General features: G+C 41.4%; 1 protein-coding gene across 1 annotated transcript in view; it reads right to left on the reverse strand.

The window, feature by feature from the left end:
• The window catches only part of LOC104389175 (serine racemase-like), a 28,611-nt gene extending 27,514 nt beyond the window's left edge, over positions 1–1,097 (reverse strand). Inside the window, exon 1 of the mRNA XM_009998133.1 lies at positions 941–1,097. Within this exon, the coding sequence (XP_009996435.1) occupies positions 941–1,041 (101 nt within the window). The 5' untranslated portion in view covers positions 1,042–1,097. The remainder of the gene's footprint in view (positions 1–940) is intronic.
• Between the last annotated feature and the right edge of the window lie 12,070 nt (positions 1,098–13,167).

Raw genomic sequence — 13,167 nt, forward strand, 5'->3', positions numbered from 1 at the left:
TCTGTGCTGAAAGGACCAGTTTAAGATTTTCAATAAGCTGCAGAACTTGCTACATCAGGTGTGACTTTAGGCAAACATTTTTTCAGTGCAGAACCAGGGTCTTGTCTTGCCCTTTGGTTTTCCATGGGGGTTTATAAACAGCCTTGAGACCACTGAAACAATTTACGTTTTCAATGTTAGCAACATCTGTGACTACTGGTAAGATGCAGGAAATGAGAATTGCCCCTTGTTTTATACCACATCTGGCAACACCAGGTTATGATCTTGCTAGCAGTGTCCAGATAATAAAACAGGGGAATAAAACCATTGTGGAAGAGTGAGGCTGTGCAAACACAACCATGCCACGTGGGTGCACAACCCCTAGCTGGTGCTATGCAAGGGTACTAAACGTCTCCTAAATTCCCTCTCCACCATCCAACTCTGAAAACAGGATTTCAAGACCACAAACACCATAACAAAGACAACCACAGAACACTTGTAATAACAGGATCTGATGCAGGCTATCCCCAAGATACATTTTCAGCAGTTCATGGGCCTGTCCAGAGTTATTTTTAATACCGTATTCAGGAAGAAATTTAAAAAGTTGAACTCCATGGGCTTAAAGTATTTAAATCTCCACTGCTTCTAATAGATGACTCCAAGAGCAACTCATACCCACAAAGCCCAGGGAGACACCAGAAAACAACAGTATTTTTGATCATTATTTCTTTTTTAGGAAAGCAAAGAAAGGAAAAAGAAAGCATTACCTATACAACACAGCGACTAAATAAACAACGAGGTGAAGCAAAAATCCAACTACGACACCATAAGGAGGCAGGAGGGGTCCAGGGGTTGTCATGTCCGTGGGCCTGGCCCTTGGTGGACCCCGAGGGTTGACCATGACCCCTGAGGGGGAGGAAGGAGTGCTCTAGCTCTAAGTCAGACAGCAATATTCTCCAACCTTTGCCAGAAAGGATCGTAGTCTTCATCTTCCCTGGAGCGGTTCCTGGGACTTCTGTTTTTTAACACCCTGAAGTAGAGTAACTGTGCAGCAAAATTCATTGTAACTCCTGTTGCAAAGAAAGGCTGGGAGACTGCGGGCAGGGGACACACTTGCCTGTGAGAAGTGCCAGCCCTGCAGTGCCTGGGTGGGAAATAGCAGCAATGTGTGGTAAGCAGCTCTCCAGGGCAGGCTGGGGGAGAGGTGGCTGCTGCTATTTAAAGAGATTATTTCACAGGCCAACCTGTCCTTCTCAATTTGAGTCAGGGCCTGGATTATGCTTGGGTGACGCTCTGTTAGCAGGACACTTGAAGCTTTAGTTACTTACTGCGTAGCTGTGGAGCAGGATCTAGGCCTGCTGCAGGGCCCGTGCCTGGACGGCAGGCACTCAGGGAGGCAGCAAGGAGGGGACGGATGCGCTTTGTGGTGGCTGTGTCACCTGCACGGACCCTTTAAGGCAGCACCAAGGGACACAGATCTTTGTGACCGAGGCTCAGAGGAGACAATTACTTTGTTCAGGTCTTCTCTTGGAGGAAGTCCTTGTAGCAGAAAAACAGATATACAGATAGAAAAGATCACCTAAGGAAAAGACTGCAGCAAAAGACATAAAAAAAATCATCTAAATCTGTTCCTCATTGCCCTTAGAGAGCATTATCAAAGGCAGTGCCATCTTTCCAGATGCACTATGGTTGTACAGTGGGGATGGGAGCAGGTGGTCCTTCTGTGGTTCCTCTCCTCTGGAATACAACCCTAGTGGAGTGCAGGCTTCAGGCTGTTTGGAAACAGACCAGGTGTCCCTTTCCAGGTCTCAGTCGTCCCTTAGTACCCTCTGCTTTCTGTTGTTAGTGTATAAAGTCATAACCTCCAAGACAGAGAACAGGCACAACAAAAAATCTATCCCGGGTTGTAACCTAACCCTTCCCACAGAGTACCGTGAGAAATACTGTAAACCGTTTTATATGGGAGAGTCAGAATAAATGATCAAATAGTCTTCTGGGATCTCTAGGAAATGGAACTGTGCTGGTGGAGCCTTCTCTGCACTGGTGTCACAGACAGGTTCAAACTGCCCTGACTTGATCAGTACAGATGAAGCTCCAGATTCAGTTTTTCCTCTGTTTGACCCAAACCACTTTACCCTTCCCTTTCCAGGCAGTGGATGTGCAGGCTGTGGAGGTGGCATGTGCTACACATGGCCACAAGCCAGCAGCATGCTGTTGCCAGAAATGAAGAGACAAAAAAGCAGTTGGCTGCTACCAGCACTTGCAGCTCTAAGTCAGAGTGAAGTTCAGGCCAACTTCACCAGTGCCTTGAAGCACAGAGAGAAGGTGGGTATAGTTATTAGTTTGCTTATAACACAACTGAAGTGCAATGGTGAGCAGGAAAGGGAATTTAAAAGCAGTGAAAATCACAATGCCCAACTTCCACATGACTGGGAGCACAGAGCCATGTGCTTGAGTCTTGACATGAATTCTGCTCCCCACAAAATGGGGCTCTGAGCTGTGATCAGCACTTGCAGACCATGCAAAACCAGTAAAAGGATTTTTGGGACCACTTGGTCAAGCAGTTGGAAACAAATTTACAATGCTGTTTCAGGAGAGAAGTACCTGAGGCACTGAATTGCTATCCTTCTAAAGCACTCCCAAAAAAGTAGCCCACTAGGGAAAAGGAAATTTGGAAATTCCTGCTGTAGATTTACACACATGACAAACATTAATTCAAAGCCCTGACCTAAGTGTGCTGGAAACGCAGACTGTGCAGTGTCTTAGAAAGTACTGCATCACTGGTAATTGCTGGAAATTAACTATGACCATTTTCTGAGCTGCTTATTTTCTTAATGAGAGATAAACAGTTAAACACACTATTATTAGATGTGTCTTCTTTTCATTCTTGTCTGTCAAACTTCATTGTCCTTACAAGCCTCTTACACTGTGTTCACCACTTTACGCATCCACCTTCACTGTCCATGCCCACAGGCTGTGCAGCAGTCCTGCTTCCTCTTTCCAGAGCAATTGGATTTTGCCATCTTTCACAGGCACAGGTTTCTGAGTATCTGTGTGTCTTCTCTAAGACATCTCTGTTGTTACTGGAATCCTTCAAATAACTCGGCTACCTTCATCTGGCAAGTTAATCTGGTCTCCTACATCTTCCTAAGATCCTTCTTCAGGAAATGCTTATTTACTTAATTTAACTAAATCAATTAGTAGTAGGAGGTGGTAGATCTGCTTCTGCTGTCCGAGAACCAGGACTCTCCAGCAGAAGGTAACACCCCCAATAAATGACTTGGGGACAATCTCACCTCAGAATACTTATGCTTGAGATGAACCTAAGTACATATTTTATGCTTTTTGATTTAAGGTTAAATACACTTGAACTAGATTAACCCCTAGACAAACAGCTATGACAAAAGCAGTATGATGGAGCCTACAGCTCCATCCTGATTTCTTTGCCTTTTCAGACATTTTCCAAGCTGAGGACTGTGATTGTTAGAGAGGCATTACACTGCGGATGCAAGCAGTGACAGCCATAGCAGCAGGGTGTCACACAGCCTCCTTCCCACTGCCACCAAGAGCACCTGGCCAGCTGTGGGGAAGGAATCCAACACCTGTTACCTACGGTGCTGTCTACTTCATTTAAAACAAAAGGCACACTGGACATGGTAGACAGCTTATGCATTTGGACTAGATGGTGATAAAGGCTACATCCTATTAGTGATTGTCATTGATAACTCCTTCCTTTGGTGGGGGTTAGGGGGGTGTTGCGGGGGCAGTGAGGATAAGTAATTACATTGCTGGTATGGTCAAGTGAAACCCAACACAACTGCCATGAAACTGTCAAGGACAAGGTGAAGTTACAGGTTTTCCTCAGATCAGATCACATCTCTTTTTAAATCTAGAGTTTCAGACCTCCTCCCAGCTGCTCTTCGGTGGGTCCTAAGGGAAGAAACCCAGCCCCTCAGTGCTGTACAGCCTTCCAGAGGTTTCATTTACATCTTACATACTGCCATCACTCACAATGTTTGTGTTCGTGTAAAGAAATTATTATTTACACATCTGCACAGCTTTAGACATACCCAACTGAGACATCAGTAAAATCAGTCTCTTCCATGGTCACCATATACATCTGAAATGACAGTTATTGAGAAGCGCTTTTTTCCACGCTATCATATAATATAATTTAGATAATGTGTTAAGATAATGAGTCCAAAGAAAACAAAACAAAACAAAAACCCCAAGACTTCAACCAAGGGACAGAATTGAAATTCTGTGCTGCTGTGCTAGCATGTAAGATCGAAGACTAGGACTGGAAAGAAGTGGAAAATCCAAGTCCCAGAATAACAGTTTTACATTAATTAGGCTGTATATGACTGCCTGCTTTACTCCCTCAGTCCCTGGCATGAAAGCCTTTAAAAGATAGCATAATGTGGAAAATAACAACTGGGATTTTTTCTGGAAAATCATCTAAACAAAGTTATGCTCTTTATCTGAAACCTGAGAAATAAAATAGGACCATTTTGCTGTGAAAATGGAAAACAGTGCTTCATTCTCTTGTAACCAGAGAGAACAAAGTTTGGACAGCACTGGGAAAAATAGCTGTTTCCATTGCAAATAAAGACTTCATTGAATTACACGACTTGAAAGATGGTTTTGAAAGGTTAGCCAAGTTTTTCCCCATACTAAATAAAATTAATAACATTTCCAACCCCAGTGAGAACATCATGGGTGGGAAGTGATAGTCTATCCAAAGCAGAGAATTCTTTGCAGAATTTGATCAGTTGCAGAAGGGAAGAGGGTGGAGATAGTCTGCAGTTAAGCCAAGAAAAACAATAGAAGTTTTTCAGAGAGTAGCAACAAAAACCCCCAAAAAGATAATTTAGGATTATGCAATGCATCAATGCAAATGTGGTGGTGAACCACTATAATAATTTAAAAGGATAAATAAATATAGACAACTCAAGAAGAATCAGCATTTAAAAATAGAAATAAGGAACAGATACCAAAGAGCTTCACATTTCCTTGTAATTTAACATACTAATTTAACTTCCATCTCAGTTTCTGCATAAAACAGTATTTATAATGCAGACCAGAGTTTCAGCCGCTACTGCTGCTATTTGTCAGATAGAAAGTGACCTATAATAGTTGCATTGAACACATGCAATGAGTCATCTCTCCGTCTTCCATGTTTTCTATCCTCTCATCTTCTACTTCCTCTTTTCTCAATATTAGTAAAGACCTTAGATAGTCACTGCTGCGAAAGAGAAAATTATCCCTTCATTATTGTGTAGATGCTAATGTTCGTATTTGTTATCTTTAGGGACCTGAGAAAAGACTGATAAGGTAGATTGAAATCAATGAAAACAGATCTAGTGTCCTCAAGGTATATTTTGTAGTGTCTGAGAGAAAGAACGGGCACCAATTCAAAGAACATTAATTGCTGGCATAGGAGACTAGAGGGAAGCTTGGGTGTGTTTTGAGTTAAGTTACTATGTGGGACAGACCGTATCTGCTTATCAGGTAAGTGTTTTGCAGAAAGGGTGAGATATTTCTCAAAAAGCTCTCAAAGAGTAAAACTTTACATTGGAGGTCCAAAATATGTCTCCTCAGTATAGTATTTATATCCATAACAGGTCTAATTGTAAGATGTCGAACAATCACATTTCAATAGCTGAACAGAACTGGGAACTCCAGCTGTGCTGTTAGAAAAAAAATGCACATTCCCTACTCTTGAGACTAAATAACTGATTAGAACCAGCAAAATATTTTGCATTGCTATTTGGAATATTTAGCTCTGTGATATCCTACTTATCTCAATTTCAAATTGTGGGCTAACGTTGCAGAGACTGCTAATTAGCATTGCAGATGCATGGAAGTATACAATAATCTATTTGAATTCACCTCACAATTATATGAATTATCAAAGACTGTATCTAGGTATCTTTGGGTAAGATGAGATGCCTTATGTTATCACCAACTCCAGGTTTTTTGTCCTTCTGGATCTAAAGCACTGGCTATGCAGTTGTGTTCACAACAAAGGAGAAGTGCAGTGGCTGAGGCCCATCCAGTGAATCCCTGAAAATACTGAAGAGATTGTCTGCACAGAGCACAGCAACTGTGATTGGCAGATTCACCATCCACTATTTCAGATAGCATTAGAATATCACAGCAGCACCATGTAATTTCAAAGTACTAACAAAACAATTAACTTCATTTTCACTAACAAAGATCACCAGGCATTCAAAGGCTAAGTGAATGTGAGCTTAAACTATCAGCTGTTCTTCGGCCGTCATTGTTGGGTTTTTTACACACTTAGTCTCAAAGAGATTCTAATTTGCTGCAGTCTGTAGATTACTACATGGTGCTTTCAGAGGCTTAAAAAAACCTTTTAAGATGTTTGACATGTCACTGCTCAGCAGTGAAGAACAGCTGATGTTTTCTGGTGACCATAAACACAGGCTGTGCTGGGCAGCAGGCACCAGCCCCTCAGCATCGGCACTGACATGAACTCCCCTGCTTCCCCGACAGTCTAAGCGCACTCGAGGTCAAGTACGTAACAGTTCATGCTCTGCTACTTTGGCCTAGACTCTCATTGATCTAAATCCTCTTCCCTCCCCTCCTGCTGTGTCTAATTAAGACACTGAACTCTCAGTTGCAGTTCACGCTGTGCTGGGGATCAGCTCCCCTGGGCTGTACCCAGCCTGCCCCTCAGCTTGCCGAGTGTCACTGTGGGAATAGCAAACCAGGAGCTGCCTGAACCCAATGCCAGGTGGAGACGGAGCCTCTGATGGGGTAACCTGGTGGCCATGTAGACAGAAATAGATCACCTCACTGGCCACCTGAGAGGCAGGTCCCTTGCTGCCAGGTGACATTAACTTGCTATAACCAGCCCGCTCCCTGTGCTCCTTCGTCTGCCCTTCTGCTCTGGACCACCTCACCCTTCTCTGCTCACTCCCACGCTCTTTTTCCACCACCTCCATGAAGGTGGGACCATCAAGTCCCTCCCAGTTTCCTGGGGTGAGCACCTAACACCAGCAGAACAATATCTGCATCCTGGACTGGTGCAATTTCTTCTTCTAAATTCAAACAACGGACTCTCGTCCCATCAGCTTCTCCTAATTCCCTTTCCTAACAATAGCTCAAAGAGAAGATATTATCTCAGAATTATTTATAACATCCTGATTATTTATATTCCTTCTCTATCCTCACTTCTGATGCTTCTTACTCCTTGAACACATGCAATGAGTCCTCTCTTCTCCTTCCATGTTTTCTATCCTCTCATCTTCTACTTCTTCTTTTTGCAATGTTAATTAGTAAAGACCTTAAATAGTCACTGTTGCAAAAGAGAAAATTATCCCTTCATTATTGTGTAGATGCCAAAAAGTAGTATTCAAGAAAGAAAAAACAGAGAATACTTACAGAAATAAAAATATAAGATTACACAGATTAATATCTCAGTGAAGAAATACTATTTCTTACAATGAGTTCCAGTGGTGGAACTGAATTAAAGAACAGTTGGGACAGACAATTTAAAGCATTTCACTACATCTGGACAGAGCATTGTAACAGATAATTTAATGTACTGAGAGCCAACTGGTCTCTAAAAGCAAGGTAGAATGTCCTAAAAAACTGGCATTAGAAACAGCATCCATGCTGTCTTGATTTTGTGCAAAGAAGTTTTTATTTGTTTCAGTTAGTAATTCTCTTTCTTATCTGTTTCGTCCTTAACACTAACTAGAATACCCTCACAGATGTAGCAAACTAATAGCAGGAATAACCACCATCAGACATACACCCTCCTCTCAAAAATGGAAATGACCACACTTCGAGGACCTCATTAAAAAAAATAAATATTGAAAATAAGGGATGGAGGACAAGAATCCAGAGTCCACATCTGTTTTCTAACAGTCTGAAATAATGCCTTGCCTCCAGAGCTTGTGGTGCAGGCTAATCTTATTAGCTATTAATTTGTTCATATTCTCACAAGGTTTTAAATGCCTTGGATGAACTTTTAATAGGAATTGTTTCATGTGCAATCATCTTCCCATTCATGATTACACAATTTCCTTATGGCAACTACCACAAATTCTATTAAATAGTGGTATTATGAAAGTATTTATGTTGTCTTTTCAAGCAGCTTTGCAGTTGGAATTAAAGAGGTAAGAAGCCAGTACCACACGGTAATAGCTACCTGTAGTGTTGGACAAGCTTGTTGGACAGGACTCACCATGTCATTAACTACACAGACAGCAAGATGAAAAAATCCATCCATTCTTATTCAGGCTCTGCCTAGAAGTACGTGTCAGAAGCATGCTTGAAGAAAAACTGCAGCTAAAGATATGAGGAACTACTACCATCCTGCTGTATTATTATATTTCCTTTAGCACATATATTTTAGAAGGAATCTTAACCTGGGTTTTTTACTACATTGGCGGTAAAATAATACATGTTCTGTAAATTTTCAGAGGAAAGGCACTGGAGTGATTAGCTTGGCTTCTCTCTCTGGCAAGTTGCTCTTTCCTTTGCATCTGTCTGTGACCTTGAGGTAATTAAGAGGCAAGAATAGGCTGATTAGTAATCCAAAATGGGATTTACTTCCAGCTGTTTCTATGTTTCATTAGATATCTCCACGTCACAAGTTCCTCATATGGTAAATATTATCTATATTCATGTCTGATGCATTGTCTAATGCAGAAAGGTACACAGATGTAAAATAAGACAGACCTCTGTCTTACTGCTCTGTCATGACCTGTGTTCAGGAAGGTGCTATTCAACAGATGAATAGCTTCTCAGATATTTGCTGCTGCTTCACAGAATAAAAATGCTGGTCCAGTTTCAAGTAATTATCTCATTTAACTGGTGTGGTTTGCAACACTGAACTGCTAAAGACACTAGCTGAGTAATTCTAATTTGGGAAAAACCAAGTACTTCCCCTGTGACTATTATTTTCTAGAATATTATCTGCCATGGACTCACAGATACATTTCACATTTTTATGTGACTCAAGTGGGCGGACATAATGTTACAAAAGCAAAGGCATGCAGCCTTCTGTAATAGAAAATATAGCACATATTATAAGATCACCATGTCTGCAATACAAGATTGGTACTCCTGAGTCATTAATGTAGCTGGCAATACAGTTAATGCAACTTTGTTAGGACAAAGTTTTCCTTTGTCTGAAATCAGCAGGGACACCACATACTATATCTCATCGGGGCTTTGGAGGCATGACCAGGCTTCATCAAATGTATGAAATCTGTCAAATGAAAGGATCTAAGAACTGGTTAAAAATAAAAAACATTCACCAATATTGCACATGTCCAACCTTTTCCTTCAGCTTCCTGATTGAGTTTCCCCACAGATGATTGCTCAGAAAGCTGAAGCCACAGGTGTGAATCGGCCTGAAGCCATGGGATGCTTACCTAACGCTGGCTAACAGAACCCAACCTCGTGTGCTGGCACTGAGATGGCACAAGAGTCAGTTCCTGCAGCTGACTCACTGCTGGCTTTAGGCATAATACAAAGCTATTGTTTTGAAGAAGTCTGGATCAGAGTTGTCAGCTCCATGACACATACTGAGAGCTGACCTTGACAGTGCATCATACCATAAACCATCTGATAGACTTTTTTTTTTTTTTTTCAGTGTCAAACGTTATGCCTTTAGGACGATAGCAAAATAACGTCACTATTTTTATGTCTCTTACAAATCTAGATAATAAACACTAGCAGAATCACCTCAGCCTGCTGGGTAAGCCTCTTTTGATGCATACATAAGGTGTTCAACAGCCTCCAAGGAGCAAGAAATCCTGGTCATGAGCAGCTAGCAGATAGTAAGCTTGTTACAAGAGCCCAGGGAATCTCCGTAGTTCCAAATGGACACAACTCTTCTCCCAGGGGCAGGTAGGCAGAACACATGACCCTTGCACTGAGTTAATCATCTAGCAGTGTTAAATCCAGAACACACATTACTCATTTCTTTCCTTCTCTTCACTGTAAGGTGCTTTCCTCTTCCTACAAGGAAGATTTTTCCACCATATTTTTGTTCCCTGAAGTAATCTCCACTTAATTTTCTCTCTGTCTCACTTAAAGTCCCAAGGGACTACAGTACAGTGCAGTCCAATTTCTGCCAAGTGTATGCTCAGCTATATCCACTGTTAGCTCATTCTGCAGGATTTCATGCCCAAGAACAATTACATCTTTTTCTTATGGGACACATGTCCCCTGCCAATGCGCACCCCTTGTTTATTCTGTCCCTTCTCCCTAGGCAGTCAGTGGGATCACTATGCACTAATTTACTGCTTTTGCCAAGCATTGAACTAGTCCAAGAAACAGATACAAAAGGACTGTACAAAAAAAACCAACCCAAAACACCAAAAAACAAACACTCCCAAAATAGACTTGATCCTTGTGTTTGCTCTCCATTTCACCGGACTGCCTGCTGGGAAACATTCACATCCCTGTTCCCTGGTATGCTTTTTTTGGCTGCTTATATCTTGGGAACATCTCAACAGCTGGATTTTGTGCAAGCCTATATTCATATGATCTCATTATATTCTCATATATGGACATTTCCAAGATGAACATGCTGAGGAATGCTCTCTCTGATGGTAATCAGTTACTAACTTTTCAGAATACAAATAGGTTTGTATCGTCATCTTTCTTCTACTCTCAAATCTTCAGTCTTGCACTGAAAAAATCTACCTTGCAATGTAATTATTTCTGTCACACACCCTGGATTTTTTTGTATTTCATCTCGCTAGTTAAATTGCCTCAATCTGTAGCTTCATTCTGAGTATTTATGAGTAACAAAAGTCCAATCCAAATTCTCAGGACAGGTAGTTCTACAGAAAACCAGAACCTCACTCAGAAGAAGTATTCTTTCTGGCTGCATTTCCCTGCACCAGAAAGACCTTCTCTCTCACTACAGAAACAACCCCCCTGGAGTAGATACTAGAGAAAACCCTCACTGTTTTGTTTACTTCTCCGTAGCTATTAGACCAGCACCTCACTATGGTCAAACATGACACAATATGTAAAAATAAGAAGCAAGTGCCTTGCAGGGACTGAATTGTTCCAGGAGCCTTGAGAGCATCTCAGGAGGAACCTCGAAGAAATGTGCTATTAAGAGGGCAAGTGATCTCAGCAGATTTGGTCTAGAATGGAAATTCTGTTATTTTTTATAGCATGTTAGAGGGGAAATTAATGTTTATTGCTTTTAAATGGTATGATGCAGAGGACAGCAGACAGACAGCATGCAGAAAAGCACCCACGGACACGCTCCCTTAGCAATACAGAGAATTCTGCTTAAGAAAGGACAAAAGTAAAGGAAAACATTTAGAAGACAGCAGGCAACTATTCATAAATATTCTCTGTCTGCCCCTCGGTCTCCTCTCTCCAAAGCTCAGATAACACAGACAAGACAGAAATAGCCTCTCACATCAAAAATTATAGCCTACCACATCAGTATCTCATATTAAAACAGAATAAATCCAGGAGTGGACTCACTGTTACCAGTCACAGCTCCTGTTTAAAAACCTGTTTATAACAAAATTAAAAGTTATGCAATTTTTCATAAGGCATGATCAGATTTATTCTCCAAACAAGAATTTGTAAAAATTGCAGTATTGCTATGTAATGCTTTAACCAAAACACCTAGAAAAACACTGCCACTCATTGCCCATTTCATTTTTGTTGCATACAAATGTTAGCTTACTAACACCAGCCCTGAGGGCTTAATACACCCTGAGGTCGTTCTGTGCACTGTTTTGCTCAGCAAAGTTATGAGCTAAATTCCAGCCACTGAATCTTCATTATTGAGGCTATTTTGGCTTGTAATTTAACTTACAATTGAACTTGATTTGGAAGTCACCAAGAATGATTATACTTCAAACTCTTTGATAGCATCTCTACAGGCTTATTTTCAGATTTCTTATTCAAATAGCTTGATTTTCTGACTTCTAGAGAGGTGGTGAAGACTAAGAAAATCTGTTCTAGTTTGCAGGTTTTAACTTTCATTAGTTAGAATACTGCTTATCCTGGACCATGGCTTTCAGGATTTAGCAGGATGTCTTAAGGACCTTTCACCTTTTGCTTACAATAGTTTGGAAAAAATGTAACTCATTTCAAGTGGGTATGAGGAACAATACCAGGAATGAGATACTTTAAGCCTGAAGAAGAGAAGACTCTGGGGGGACCTTAGAGCAACCTTCCAATACCTGAATGGGGCCTATGAGAATGCTGGGGAAGACGTGTTCACTAGGGCATGTAATGATAGGACAGAGGGCAATGGTTTAAAGCTAGAAAAGGGTAGATTTACGTTGGACATTAGGAAAAAGTTCTTTAATGTGAAGGTAGTGGATCACTGAAACAAGTTACCTAGAGAGGTGGTGGAGGCCCCATCCCTACAGACATTCAAGGTCAGGCTTGATGAGACGCTGAGCAACCTGTTCTAGTGTGAGATGTCCCTGCTCATTGTAGGGGGGTTGGACTAGATGACCTTTAGAAGTCCCTTCCAACCCAAGACATTCTATGATTCTGTGATTAAGTCTTTGAATACTGGTCTAGTGGGATAATAGACTGACACTTAACTAGTCAGTTCCTATGAACCCTCAAGACAAACAGTTAACATTTAATGAAGATGCTGCTACAACATTACATACATTGCCAGAATACCACTAGTTAGGCTGTTTTTACATGTGACATTACCAAATCTAACAACCTATTCCAAACACCTTCCAAACTGAAAAGAGCTCATATGGCTCCTCAGAAGCTCCTACAATACTGTCCAAAGAAGGGGCATAGACTGTTGGCACTTCCCACAATCCTGCCACACATTGCCCAATGGGACCTCAGCCTGCCCAAAAGAAGACTTCTCTGTAGTCTTAAAAGTGAACAAATAATGGAAAAAGTCCTGTAAGATCACAATACCTGAAAGATAATGTGTTGGCCAGTGCTTCTGTTTTCCCTGCCCTAGATAAAACACTACAGGGAAAGAAACATCCAGTACCCCTTACTCCTCCTCTCTCCCTTCTTCTTCTTGCTCCACTTGCCATATTTACAGGATTCATATCTCTTTAGCACATTCCAGTTGTAGTCTGTGTAAATAAATAGAAGGGTAAAAAAACACAAGACCTTTGGGGAGCTTGGGACCACTGCCAGCTTGCCTGGGTAACTGGACTTTGTGTGGAGCTGGAGGGG

This window comes from Chaetura pelagica, unplaced genomic scaffold (genome assembly GCF_000747805.2).
Source record: "Chaetura pelagica isolate M959 unplaced genomic scaffold, ChaPel_1.0 scaffold205, whole genome shotgun sequence".
Classification (NCBI taxonomy): Eukaryota; Metazoa; Chordata; class Aves; order Apodiformes; family Apodidae; genus Chaetura; species Chaetura pelagica.